This window comes from Hyperoodon ampullatus (assembly GCF_949752795.1).
Source record: "Hyperoodon ampullatus genome assembly, chromosome: 8".
In the NCBI taxonomy this organism is placed as follows: domain Eukaryota; kingdom Metazoa; phylum Chordata; class Mammalia; order Artiodactyla; family Ziphiidae; genus Hyperoodon; species Hyperoodon ampullatus.
Window position 1 is genome coordinate 36557527 of NC_136921.1, and position 12576 is coordinate 36570102.

Here is a 12576-nt window from a genome sequence, read left to right on the forward strand (position 1 = left end):
TTTCCAAAATCAGATTAGAAATTAGTTGGGTTTTTATTTTTTCTTTTGCTTCTTTGAATTTTTAACTTTTCTGTAGAAAAGATGAATTTCTCGTATAACTTAATAAAACTGCTGTAAAGAAGTGAGTAATACTGTGAACACTTCAAATTACCATGAAAATGTTAACCCCAAGGGAGGATTGTTTGGATGGAGTTGCTGCCCAGCACTAACTCTGAGTGCAGCCTTTCAATGCTTCTATAGTTCATTAAAGTGAGGTCTTCTGGGCTCATATGGCAGTGTGAATTCAGCTTTGAAAACTCACTCTGCTCCAAACACATACATGGATAAACACATGGATCAAACACAGAAATACAGAAAAAGAGAGTACTAAGAAATTCGACTGACATAAAAGATGAGATTAATATCTTACTGGGCCAGTCATGGAAGAGAGATTTTTTTTTCTCTAGTTCTCTGTATTTAAAAAAATAATAATGGGGGGAAGGGAAATAGGTGAAGGAGGTTAAGAGGTACAAACTTCCAGGTGCAAAATAAATGAGACATGGGTATGAAATGTATAGTGTGGGGAATATAGTCCATAACTATATAATATCTTTGTATGGTGACATATCGTAACTAGACTTACTGTGGTGATCATTTTGAAATGTATAGAAATATCAAATCACTGTATTGTATAACAGGAACTAACATAGTGTTGTAGGTCAATTGTACTTCGAAAATAAATAAACAAACTCATCTAGAAATCAGATTTGTGGTTCCCAGAGGTAGAGGGTGGGGGGAGGGGAACTGGATAAAGGCAGTCAAAAGGTCCAAACTAAAAAAAAATTATGTTTTAAAATTTGAGATAATTTGTAGATTCACTTGCAGTTGTATGAAATAATATAGCGAGACCTTATGTACCCTTTACTCAGTTCCCCCAGAAAACACCTTGCATAACTATAGTGCAATATCACAACCAAACTATTGACATTGCTATAATTCAATGATCGATCCATATTTCTTAAGTTATACATGCACTTATTTGTTTGTGCATTTAATAATGTGCAATTTTTTTTATGTCACCTTTTTTTTTTTAAAGATGTTGGGGGTAGGAGTTTATTAATTAATTAATTTATTTTTGCTGTGCTGGGTCTTCGTTTCTGTGCGAGGGCTTTCTTTAGTTGTGGCAAGCGGGGGCCACTCTTCATCGCGGTGCACGGGCCTCTCACTATCGCGGCCTCTCTTGTTGCGGAGCACAGGCTCCAGACGTGCAGGCTCAGTAGTTGTGGCTCATGGGCCCAGTTGCCCCGTGGCATGTGGGATCCTCCCAGACCAGGGCTCGAACCCATGTCCCCTGCATTGGCAGGCAGATTCTCAACCACTGCGCCAGCAGGGAAGCCCAATAATGTGCAATTTTATATCGCATGTATAGATTCATGTAATCACTTCCACTGTCCAAATAGATAAGAGGTCCATCACCATAAGGATCCCTTCTACTGCCTTTTTTTTTTTTTTTTTTTTTTAATGAAACCAAAGAGAACACCAGAGATGTAGAAGAATGGTCGTGTGGAGTTGCCTTTGCCCTTCCTAAAACACAGCTGCCCTGTGGTGGGTCTGCCTCTTTGCTCTGAAGGCCAAGAAGCTCCCAAGGCCATTTGTGGCGGGATGGTGGCGTATCACAGTTTTGGTTCTGGAGATTGTGGAGGAGATGGGACATCAGGGCAGAAGATGGGGGAGAAGAGCAGTCTTGTGAAAAGAGAAAGTCAGTTCCCGGCCTTCTCCCTCAAGCCCAGTGAGTCCAAATGGTGAAGGCGTTTTGTGCATGTGCTCTGTTCACATTTTTTCCTTGAACCCCGTGATCCTTCATGAGACACTGGATTTCTGTTTTCTTCTTTTGCGGAGCCCCTAGACATGTCGTCAGGCTGCTTTCTTGGGGGCGGTGGGTGAAGCAAACATATATTCTCCCCTCGTCTCAGTACTCGGTCACCTGAGCCAACTCGTGTGTCAAATTGACAGTAATGTTTTTATACAAGGCATTGTATGTGATGTTTGCAAAGTAGTTCAAGTTGTTGAGGCCGTCCAGCCCTTGCCATTCTTTGGACTTCCTCAGCAACGCATACCTTCCAAGAAACTGGACTTCTCCTCGGTGGTGATGAGGAATGGACTCGTACTTCCCTGTGTCACCTTCCGGCCGACTCACAGAATAGCCTGCATTCTGTACTCTGTTCCACAGGTCGTCATCTTCTCCACCCCAACACCAGAAAGCATTAGGAAAGCCGTTGATTTTCCGAAACTGTTCCACTGTTAAGCCGCTCACTCCGCCAAAGAACTCAGTATAAGGAAGCAGATACATATACTTATCCAGTTTAGTTGCAAAGTGCCTTGGCATCTGTCCACATCCATAATAGTTACAATCGCTTTCTAGTATATGATCCACATCACGAAAAATAAGACAGTCCCAGTCCAAGTCCTTCATTGCTTCTTGAAAACCCACATTAAAAAGCATGGCTCAGGCTTCCCTGGTGGCGCAGTGGTTGAGAGTCCGCCTGCCGATGCAGGGGACATGGGTTCGTGCCCCAGTCCAGGAAGATCCCACATGCCGCGGAGCGGCTGGGCCCGTGAGCCATGGCCACTGAGCCTGTGCGTCTGGAGCCTGTGCTCCGCAACGGGAGAGGCTACAACAGTGAGAGGCCCGCGTACCGACAAAAAAAAAAAAAAAAAAAGCATGGCTCGATTAAAGGGTTGGGTGCCAACTTGCTCCACCTTATAAAATGCAAACTGTAGGCGCTGGCGCTGGAGAATGGGAATCAGGTGTCGGAGCAGGACCAGGAGGTGCTCATGGTGGTTCTGGAAGGGGATAAGGATTGCCACCTTCCATCGAGGAATGCAATCCGAGGGCTTCCAGTGACCTCCGAGCTTGATGGTTGGGTCTCTAGAGAAGAGTTCATGTATGGCATCCATTCCAATTTCACTCATGTTTATGGCTATGGGGCCTTTCATGGAAGGGAGCCTTTCAGGGCAGGTATGGTTTGCAAAGTAGGTGAAGTCTTCAGGAAGGAAAGTTGTGGTTTGTAGGAAGGTTTCGCTGTGGTTCAAGTCAAGAGGATAATCTGAGTCATTCACGCTGCTGTTCCTCTTCACGTAAGCGCTCCGAACTACCTGCTCGTAAACCTGAGCGCCGATCGTTCTCATGTTGTCCCGGATGAGAATTCCTTGAGACTGCATCATGAAGAGGTAGGTGTTCACTGCTAGTGTTGGAGGGTCTCCTGCAGAGGCAGGGGATGGCTGTGGCTCACCACGGGGACCAGGACACTGGCAGCAGAAGCCCTGGGAAGCACTCCCTGGCGTGAGCCCTCTCAGAGTCCCATTCTACTGCCTTTTTATGACCACAGACACCATCTTCCCCACCCATCACTATCCCCTGGCAACCACTAATCTGTTTTCCATCTCTAAACTTTTGTCATTTCAAGACTGTCAGATAAATGGAAGAATCACAGAGTATGTGACCTTTTTGAATTGCCTTTTCAAACTCATTATAATTCATTTGAGATCCATCCAAGCTGTTGCATGTATCACTTCCTTTTTACTACTGAGTAGTATTACATGATATGGATGTACCACAGTTTGTTTATCCATTCACTCATTGAAGGATCTTTGGATTATTTTTAGTGTTTGACTATTACAAATAAAGCTACCATGAGTTATGTATATATTTTTGTGTGAATGTTGAGTTTTAATTTCTCTGGGATACATGCCCAGAATTTTTTTCAATCTCCAAAACTAAAAACGTAATAGGATGAAATCATGTATCTCATATAGTTCTCACAACTAGTCTTTGAGCCTAATCTGGACTACTGTACTCATGTTAAGCGATAGAGAAACTGGAATTATAAAAATGATTCATCAGGGCTTCCCTGGTGGCGCAGTGGTTGAGAGTCCGCCTGCCGATGCAGGGGACACGGGTTCGTGCCCCGGTCCGGGAAGATCCCACGTGCCGCAGAGCGGCTGGGCCTGTGAGCCATGGCCGCTGAGCCTGCGCGTCCGGAGCCTGTGCTCCGCAACGGGAGAGGCCACAACAGTGAGAGGCCCGCGTACCGCAAAAAAAAAAAAAAAAAAAAAAAAAGATTCATCAGATTACTCCAAATGTAAACTTTGAAGTTGGAATTCTTTCTCATTAACGCCTTGTTTATTCTTTAAGGCAGCCCTTTTAGAAGGGAAGTTTTCTCCAGACCTTGAAACATGATGTTATCTGCTACCTCTGAGATTTTTCATCTTAGTTTAGGTACTGATATCTAAAATATCCAAACTCTGCACACATTTAGATGTCTGTGATTTTGAAAATTGATCTCTATCCCTTTTCTCTTAATGAAGAGAGCAGCCCAACCACTGCAGACAATGAGGAATGCATTAGCACCAACTGGGGCAGAGCAGGAATTCTGCAAACCCTTCATCTGAAGCTAGCTAGCAGCCCGAAATTCCTCCTCCCCATAAGCTAGAAAACAGCTGTCCCTGAAAATTGTTGCTCCAAAGAAGGAATTACTTACACTCTTTCCTTTAACTCAAAAGATCAAGGTCTGGCAGAATGGAAGAACAAATCATTTGTCTGTTTATTCACAAAGGGCAGATTTAGCATCCCCAACCTCTAACTGGCTACAACCTGCAAAAGCAAAACTGGAAACCAAGAACCACCAAACCCTAAGCGTCATTATAGCTTCCTTTGACCGTTTCATTTTATTCAATTGGGCTACTCACTGATTACATTTTTGTCAATGTTTTTCTGTGTAAGAGGAGATGAAAAGACTTAAACCTGTGATCAGCAAAACCTAAAAAAAAAAAATTCTAAATCCATCAATCGCAAAATGTGCATTTCAGAAGATAGGGAGCCGGTCTAATTTAACAATATGCTAAACGGGTAAAATATTTTGCCTTAGAATTAAACTCTTCAGCAGTGAAACGTGAAGCTTCTACAGTCTGTCTGGAAAAGACAAGAAGTGGTCGGGCTCTGCTGTGAGAGCCATGAATTCAGCTCGGGGTGGGCAGGGGACCAAGGGACCTGAATATGCCACTTACAACAACTAATTCAGATTAAGTGAAATCAATCTATATCTACCTTTCCTGGATTCTGGGTTGGACTTACATATGACTAGAATTGATCCTTGCCAATGAGATGCGATTTCACAAAATAAAACAATAATGACAATAACAGCTAACATTTATCAAGTGCCAGCATAGGGCTAAATGTTTCATAGGGATTATTTCCTTGAATCTTCATGATACTCCTATGAGGGAGGTATTATTATCCCTATTTTACAGTTAAGGAAACTGAGACTTAGGATAAGTAACTTGCTTATGATCTCATAGCTATTAAGTGATGAATCTAGGCTTCAAAGCTGTGCATGTCTAATTGTCGGAATTCAAGTTCTAAACCATATGCTTAGGTTTTTAGTCTTAAATTTTACCATTAGAAAGCCATTTTTTGGCATAAGACATAGTCCCTTATTAATTGCCAATCTCCTTTGAAGGGATTACATGTTAAGGCGTTATCAATTACCAACTCCATTGTCAATGAGTTCTTCAAACCCTTACAGCTTGATAACAAACTGGGAGGAAGTGCTTCAAGGAAACAAAGGGGAGTGGGAGTGGGAAGTCTAAAGGAGGGCAATGAGGTTATGGAGAGGCTCTGGGACTGACTCTACAAGGCTGGAACCAGAGTCACTATGACTGCCAACAAGCCCACCTGAAGAGACAGATTTAGAGCCAGCCCACTTTTATCCTTCTCTCTGTAAAAGATATTCACACTCACACACAGAACCAGCCCTACTCGCTGCCCATTCTTTTATGCTATAGTTAACTTTATTGATATTTTAGGAGTCAGTAGTACACATCCCCCAAAACTGCCCATATGCTTTCATCTACTCCTTTGGGTCTTACACTCCAATCATCTTGCCTCTGTTGATATTCAGTAACCTTTGATGAGTAAGGAACCCATTTACAAATTAAAAGGATAGACAGGAGTGGAAATGAACGTGAGCTGAGGATTTGTTATGCACCAGACACTGTGCCAGAGATTGACATCCATGACCTCATTAAATACTCTCAGCAATCCACCCAGGATGGTGTATTATCTCTGTTTTACATAAGCAGAAACCAACAACCAGAGCCCACCCACAGTCTCACAGTTTAGTAAAAAACCAAGCACAGCTCTTTCCAGACTCCAACTTCCATTTTTGAGCCACTACATGATAACGTAAATGAACTACAAAATAAATATCTTCGAAATGAATCCCATATTAAAATTAAAACAATATTCAAAGGGGAGCAGAAAGGGAGCGGATATCTCGTATGGATCTTAGTAGTCAGGACATAAAAGAAGGTTGGATTGGCCTGGAGGGGGGAAAGATAGTGAAAGTGATGGTAAAGAAAAATTAGCCAACCAAATGCCTCGGTTGATAGTCACTTGTTTCGTGTGGTTGAAAGTGGCATGCACTGGTCATGATCAACAGAAAGATGGCCGAGATTTTGAATCCTCAAATCCTTACCTGAGAGGTGGACATGTGCAGTTTACATTCTAAATAAAGGTACATTTCTTGTTACAGTGATGGTTGGGGTCCCAAAGCCCAATGTGGTCTCCTGGCGAGGTGGGATGGGCCACCGTGAGCCTTGGCTCCCAGTTGGCCTTCTAATAGCAGCCAAGCAGGAGGCAGTCCCGGCCTTCTCATCACCCTGTTACAAATGAAGCTTTCCTGGTCCTCTGCCAAAAGTGAGAGCTTTTAGCTTGTGCATCTCACATTGGAGTTTTCCCTCCAGTCCTTAGCATTACTTTCTAAATGAAGGAAAGGATGCACAAGAAAGTGGCCAAATTATGTCCTTGTCTCATTCCCAAGTGCATTTCTCTTGGCTTGAGGAAGAAAGCTTTGTTCTTCTCTTCAGGTAAGTGTTTAATCACCCCCTCTTCATCCTACTGGTGAAAAAGGGATTTCTATCCTAGGGTTATGGAAATGGCCAAAAGCATGACACCTAACACTGCACAGCAGTTTATCAGTCATATATACTCATAGTCCGGGAGAGGAGGACACAACATACCACATGTTGTCATGTGGGGACTTGGGAACAGAGTGAACGGTGGGGGGCTGTGGAAGACTGCAGCTGTAGTATCAAAAGGGTAGTAAAATCAGGTGCCTGCTGAGTTCCATGTGATTGGCTTATTTGAATAATTCCATGGATGGGCAGGGAACTAAAGCCTGCTACTCAGGGATGAGCAGGCTCTGTGGCTGGTTCCCATGATAAGGCTAGAAGACCTTATCCATGGGAGCAGAGTGGGGAGGGGAACCTGTGGTTAGGCCATTGGAAGCACTCTCAGTTTCCCTCAGATGTCAAGGCACATCTGTTGGGCCTTATACCACAGTAGGAATATCATTAATGGAACAAACAAAAATAGAGAAGGAACTATACAAGTTTTGATTTGTATATGTCCTTCTTCAATTCACATGCCCTAGAAGTAAACAAACATACTGTTCCTCCCCTTTTGTTCCCCTTCATGAAGCCTTGGAAAATACTTTGCCCGTTTTTCTTTTTTTTTTAATATTTATTTATTTATTTTGGCTGTTCTGGGTCTTAGTTGCAGCATGTGGACTTCTTAGTTGCAGCATGTGGACTTCTTTGTTGTGGAATGTGGACTCTTAATTGTGGCATGCATGTGGGATCTAGTTCCTTGACGAGGAATCGAACCCATGCTCCCTGAATTGGGAGCATGGAGTCTTATCCACTGGACCACAAGGGAAGTCCCTACTTTGTCCTTTCTGATGGAACACCTCAGTAACTGGACACTTAGTTAGTGTCATTGTTTGAGGAAGCTAATTTTTATCTGAGCAAATGCTGCCATCCAAGTTTTTAAAATTAATTTATCAAATAGTTATAGGTACTCTAAGTACAGACCATTTGTATTGGAGCTGTATCAGTCAGAGTTTTTTGGTTGCAGGCAGCAGAAACAGAAGCTGGTTGATTTTAGCAAGAAGTCATTTATTGGCCTGGATTTGAGTAGCTCAGAAATGCCCTCCCCACCCCCCAAAAAAGCTTAAGGAACCGAGATTCAGAAAGAACAATAATTTGGGCAGCTCTGCTGAACTTGTCAGCAGGAACGGATGGACACTCTATTGAGGGCAGCATAGTAGGAATGAATTAGCTCTAATACAGTCACTGGCTTTAACATTCACATTCCAGGAAGAGTCTGACTGGCACATCTTGAGTCTTGGCCAAGGGAAGGGGGACACATTGAGTGAACACTGAACCCAATCTGCAACAGGTTGGGGATGGCTTCTCAAAGGAAAATCAAAGGACTCTTTACCCTAAGAAAGGAAAAGGGATTCTGAGCAGACAAAACAAAACAAAACAAAAAGAGGTATTCATTTCTAGAGATACTTTATTACCTTATGTGAATTAGAAAATCAATGCTTATCAAATGAAGGAGGTAAATCATATTTTGGCTCATTTGTGGTGCTTTCTACCGTGTCATTTCTGTTTGTGTATATACTTTCTCATTTCATCAAAATGAAGCATTTTCAGTGCCTCAGTACTTGGTTGTAGGGTAGATTTGTTATGAATTTAATCCTCAGATGAGTCAATCTGCGTTTAAGCCTTACCTCTTAGTCCAACCACAAGAATGGGTCTTTTAAACTTTTTTCACAAAGAAGTAGGGATAAGAGTGGATCAGTGGAAACTCAATATGTTGAGTGATTTAAAAACTATTTAGGGGCTTCCCTGGTGACACAGTGGTTAAGAATCCGCCTGCCAATGCAGGGGACATGGGTTTGAGATCTGGTCTGGGAAGTTCCCACATGCCGCAGAGCAGCTAAGCCCATGCGCCACAACTACTGAGCCTGTGCTCTAGAGCCCGCAAGCCACAACTACTGAGCCCACGAGCCACAACTACTGAAGCCTGCATGCCACAACTACTGAAGCCTGCGTGCCTAGAGCCCGTGCTCCGCAACAAGAGAAGCCACCGCAATGAGAAGCTCATGCACAGCAACGAAGAGTAGCCCCCACTCGCCGTAACTAGAGAAAGCCTGCACGCAGCCACAAAGACCCAACGCGGCCAAAAAAAAAAAAAAACTAATGAAAGCATTAAAAAAATTTTTTTTTTGACCACACCACCTCACAGCATGCAGGATCTTAATTCCCCGACCAGGGATTGAAGCCGCGCCCCCTGCAGTGAAAGTGTGGAGTCTTAACCTCTGGGCCACCAGGGAAGTCCCTAATGAAAGCATATGATATGCGCATTGCAGTGCTAGACTCATGGGCAGTAAAAAGACAGATACACACAACAAAAAGTACAACTGCCTATACCTAAGGAGTTTGCAATGAGCGTATGCACACACAATTAAGTGAAAGTTCAAATGATAACTATGTAACCCAGATGCCAGCAGAAACTCCACATTCCTTTCCCTCCCAAAGTTACATGAAGAATCCCAGAGGCTTGTATACTCAAGGTCACTTTTGAATCTTAGTATATACTACCCCTGGAATCTTATTTTCACATTTATTTCTGCCCTACAATTGCTTCCTTTCTCTCATCTGTACCAAACCAGCAACACTCACACTTTTTGTTTGTTTGTTTGTTTTGCGGTATGCAGGCCTCTCACTGTTGTGGCCTCTCCCATTGCGGAGCACAGGCTCCGGACGTGCAGGCCCAGCGGCCATGGCCCACGGGCTCAGCTGCTCCGAGGCATGTGGGATCCTCCCGGACCGGGGCACGAACCCATGTCCCCTGCATCGGCAGGCGGACTCTCAACCACTGCACCACCAGGGAAGCCCAACACTCACACTTTTTAAAAAAAGGCATATTTGAGTATATCAAACTTTGGAGAAAAGAAGAGGACTCACATCACAGAAGAGCTAATAGGTTAAAAAGTATTCGATTTCTATATTTTTAAAAGTTCTTTGGATATTTCCAACAATTAAGTCCCCAGCATCCTGCTATGTATTTGAGCCCTCTCCTTCTCTCATTCCTTGCCAGTAATTTGTCCCATGTTATTATGCAAAGCAATTCAGCTCTCCTTAATTCAGCCCCAGTCCTCTCTTGGCAAATCCCAAGCTGTTAGACTCAAGCTCTAAGAAGAAGCTGGCTATGAGGTGGTAGGCTGGGTGAATAATTAAAGTCTTGCATAACAGCGCACCAGCCCTCTGCTCTCAGAGTTGCAGGCTCTGTTCTTTGCCCCAGGACTGTGCCCCAGGATACAATCTTCCATTGGCCAAATAAATGAAAAATCTGATACAGAGCTTTCCAAAGGTGGTTGCTGGGACCAGAAAATCAGGATAATTTAATGCCTAGGTAATATATGATCACTATGCAATTACCGATGGAAAAAGAAACAACTTGTACATCTTTCCTTCTGCTTCCCTTATCAATTATCAAAAGAAAGTTTGCTCTATTCAGAACCTGTCACTGCCAAAGAAGCAGGGATTTTCATCTGAGCTAGGGAAATGCATTCCAGCTCCCAATCCAGGTCATTAATAAATATGAATATACAGCCAACAATCACCAATTATTTGAAGGAAATGAATAACATAAAAGAGAGGGAGCAAACTCAGAGAGTGGAAGAACTAATTCCTAAAGAAACAGAGTTAATAGAAGAAACCAGAAATAAGAGTTAATAGAGTCAAGAGTATGTCACATCCAAAGGAAGAACAGATGGCTGTGAAAAAGAATCTATCAGAATCCTTAGAAATTAAAAATATGATCACCAGAATAAACAACAGATGGCCCAAATAACAGAATTTACATAGCAGAAGATAAAGTTAGTAAATTAAAATATCTGGCCAAAGAAATCTCTGAGTGTGCAGTAAAAAATAATAAGATGAAAATAGGTGCAAAATTAAGAGACAGGAAAAAAAAGATACAGGAGATCCAACATTCACCTAACTGGAGTTCTAGAAGGGGAGAAAGACCAAGAGAGAATAACCAAAAAAGCAATTAGGTAAGCTCATGAAAAATGCTCAACATCACTAATCATTAGGGAAATGCAAATCAAAACCACAATGAGATACCACTTCACACCAATTAGGATGGCTATTATAAAAAAAACAGAAAACAACAAACATTGGCAAGGATGTGGAGAAATTAGAACCCTCTTGAATGCTAGTGGAAATGTAAATGATACAGCTGCTGTGGAAAACGGTATGGTGGTTCCTCAAAAACAGTTAAACAGGGACTTCCCTGGCGGTCCAGTGGTTAAGACTTCGCCTTCCAATGCAGGGAGTGCGGGTTCAACCCCTGGTCAGGGAACTAAGATCCCACATGCCTCATGGCCCAAAACATAAAAGAGAAGCAACATTGTAACAAATTCAATAAAGACTTTAAGAATGGTCCACATTAAAAAAAAAAAAAAAGAAAATATTTTAAAAACAACAACAACAATTAAACATAGAATTATCATATGATTCAGAAATTCCTCTTTTAGGTATATATCCAAAAGAATTGAAGGCAAAGATTCCAACAGATATTTGTATACCAGTATTCACAGCAGCATTACGATAGCCAAAAAGGTGGAAACAACCCAAATGTCCATCAATGGATGAATGAATAAACAAAATGTGGTATATCCATATAATAGAATATTAGCCTTAAAAAGGAATAAAATTCTGATACATCTACAACATGGAGAAACCTTGTAAACATGCTTAAATGAAACAAGCCAGAAACAAAGGGACAAATATGGTATGATTCTACTTATATGAAGCCCTTAAGATTAGTAAAATTTGCAGAGCCAGAAAGTAAAATGGTGGCTACCAGGGGCTGGAGGAAGTAGGGAATGGAAAGTTATTGCTGAATGGTTCCAGTTTCATTTTGGGATGATGAGAAAGGTCTGGAGATAGATGGTGGTGATGATCACCACAATGTGAATGTACTTAAGGCCTCTGATTGTGCACTTAAAAAGAGTTAAAATGGTAAATTTTATGTTATGTACATTTTAACACAATAAAAAAATTTAAAGCAAAACAAATATATTACAGATTGTGTTTGCATTTAATTAATAAGACATTTTTAAAAAGAAAAAATTATGTAAAATTTCTGAAATAGTTCATTGAGCACTGAGCAGGAATAATTTTAAAAGAAACAAACCTAGACACACCATGGTGAATTTTCTGAACTCTAAGATTAAGAGAATCCTAAAAACCATGAGAGAAAAAGTAGATTACCTACAAAAGAGCAGGAATCATATTTGCATATTCTCTACAGTACAAGATGCTAGAAAACAATGGAGTGATGGCTTCAAAGTTTTTGGTTTTTAATATTATTTTTTTCATATCTTTATTGGAGTATAAATGCTTTACAATGTTGTGTTAGTTTCTGCTGTAAAACAAAGTGAATCAGCTATATGTATACATATATCCCCATATACCCTCCCTCTTGAGCCTCCCTCCCACCCTCCCTATCCCACCCCTCTAGGTGGTCACATGCACCGAGCTGATCTCCCTGTGCTATGCAGCAGCTTCCCACTAGTCATCCATTTTACCCTTGGTAGTGTATATACATCAGTGCTACACTCTCACTTCATCCCAGCTTCGCCTCCCCCCCCGGCCCTCAAGTCTGTTCTCTACGTT

The 12576-nt window shown here is 42.0% G+C and overlaps 1 protein-coding gene across 1 annotated transcript; it reads right to left on the bottom strand.

Moving 5' to 3' along the window:
- Window positions 1-1948: 1948 nt before the first annotated feature.
- LOC307057485 (beta-1,4-galactosyltransferase 5-like) lies at window positions 1949-6530 on the bottom strand (the record flags this gene model as incomplete). Its single annotated transcript, XM_079710683.1, has 4 exons — window positions 1949-2484; window positions 2706-3242; window positions 4729-4753; window positions 6516-6530. The coding sequence occupies 4 exons, from the start codon at window positions 6528-6530 to the stop codon at window positions 1949-1951; spliced, it is 1113 nt and encodes a 370-aa protein (XP_079566809.1).
- Window positions 6531-12576: the final 6046 nt, after the last annotated feature.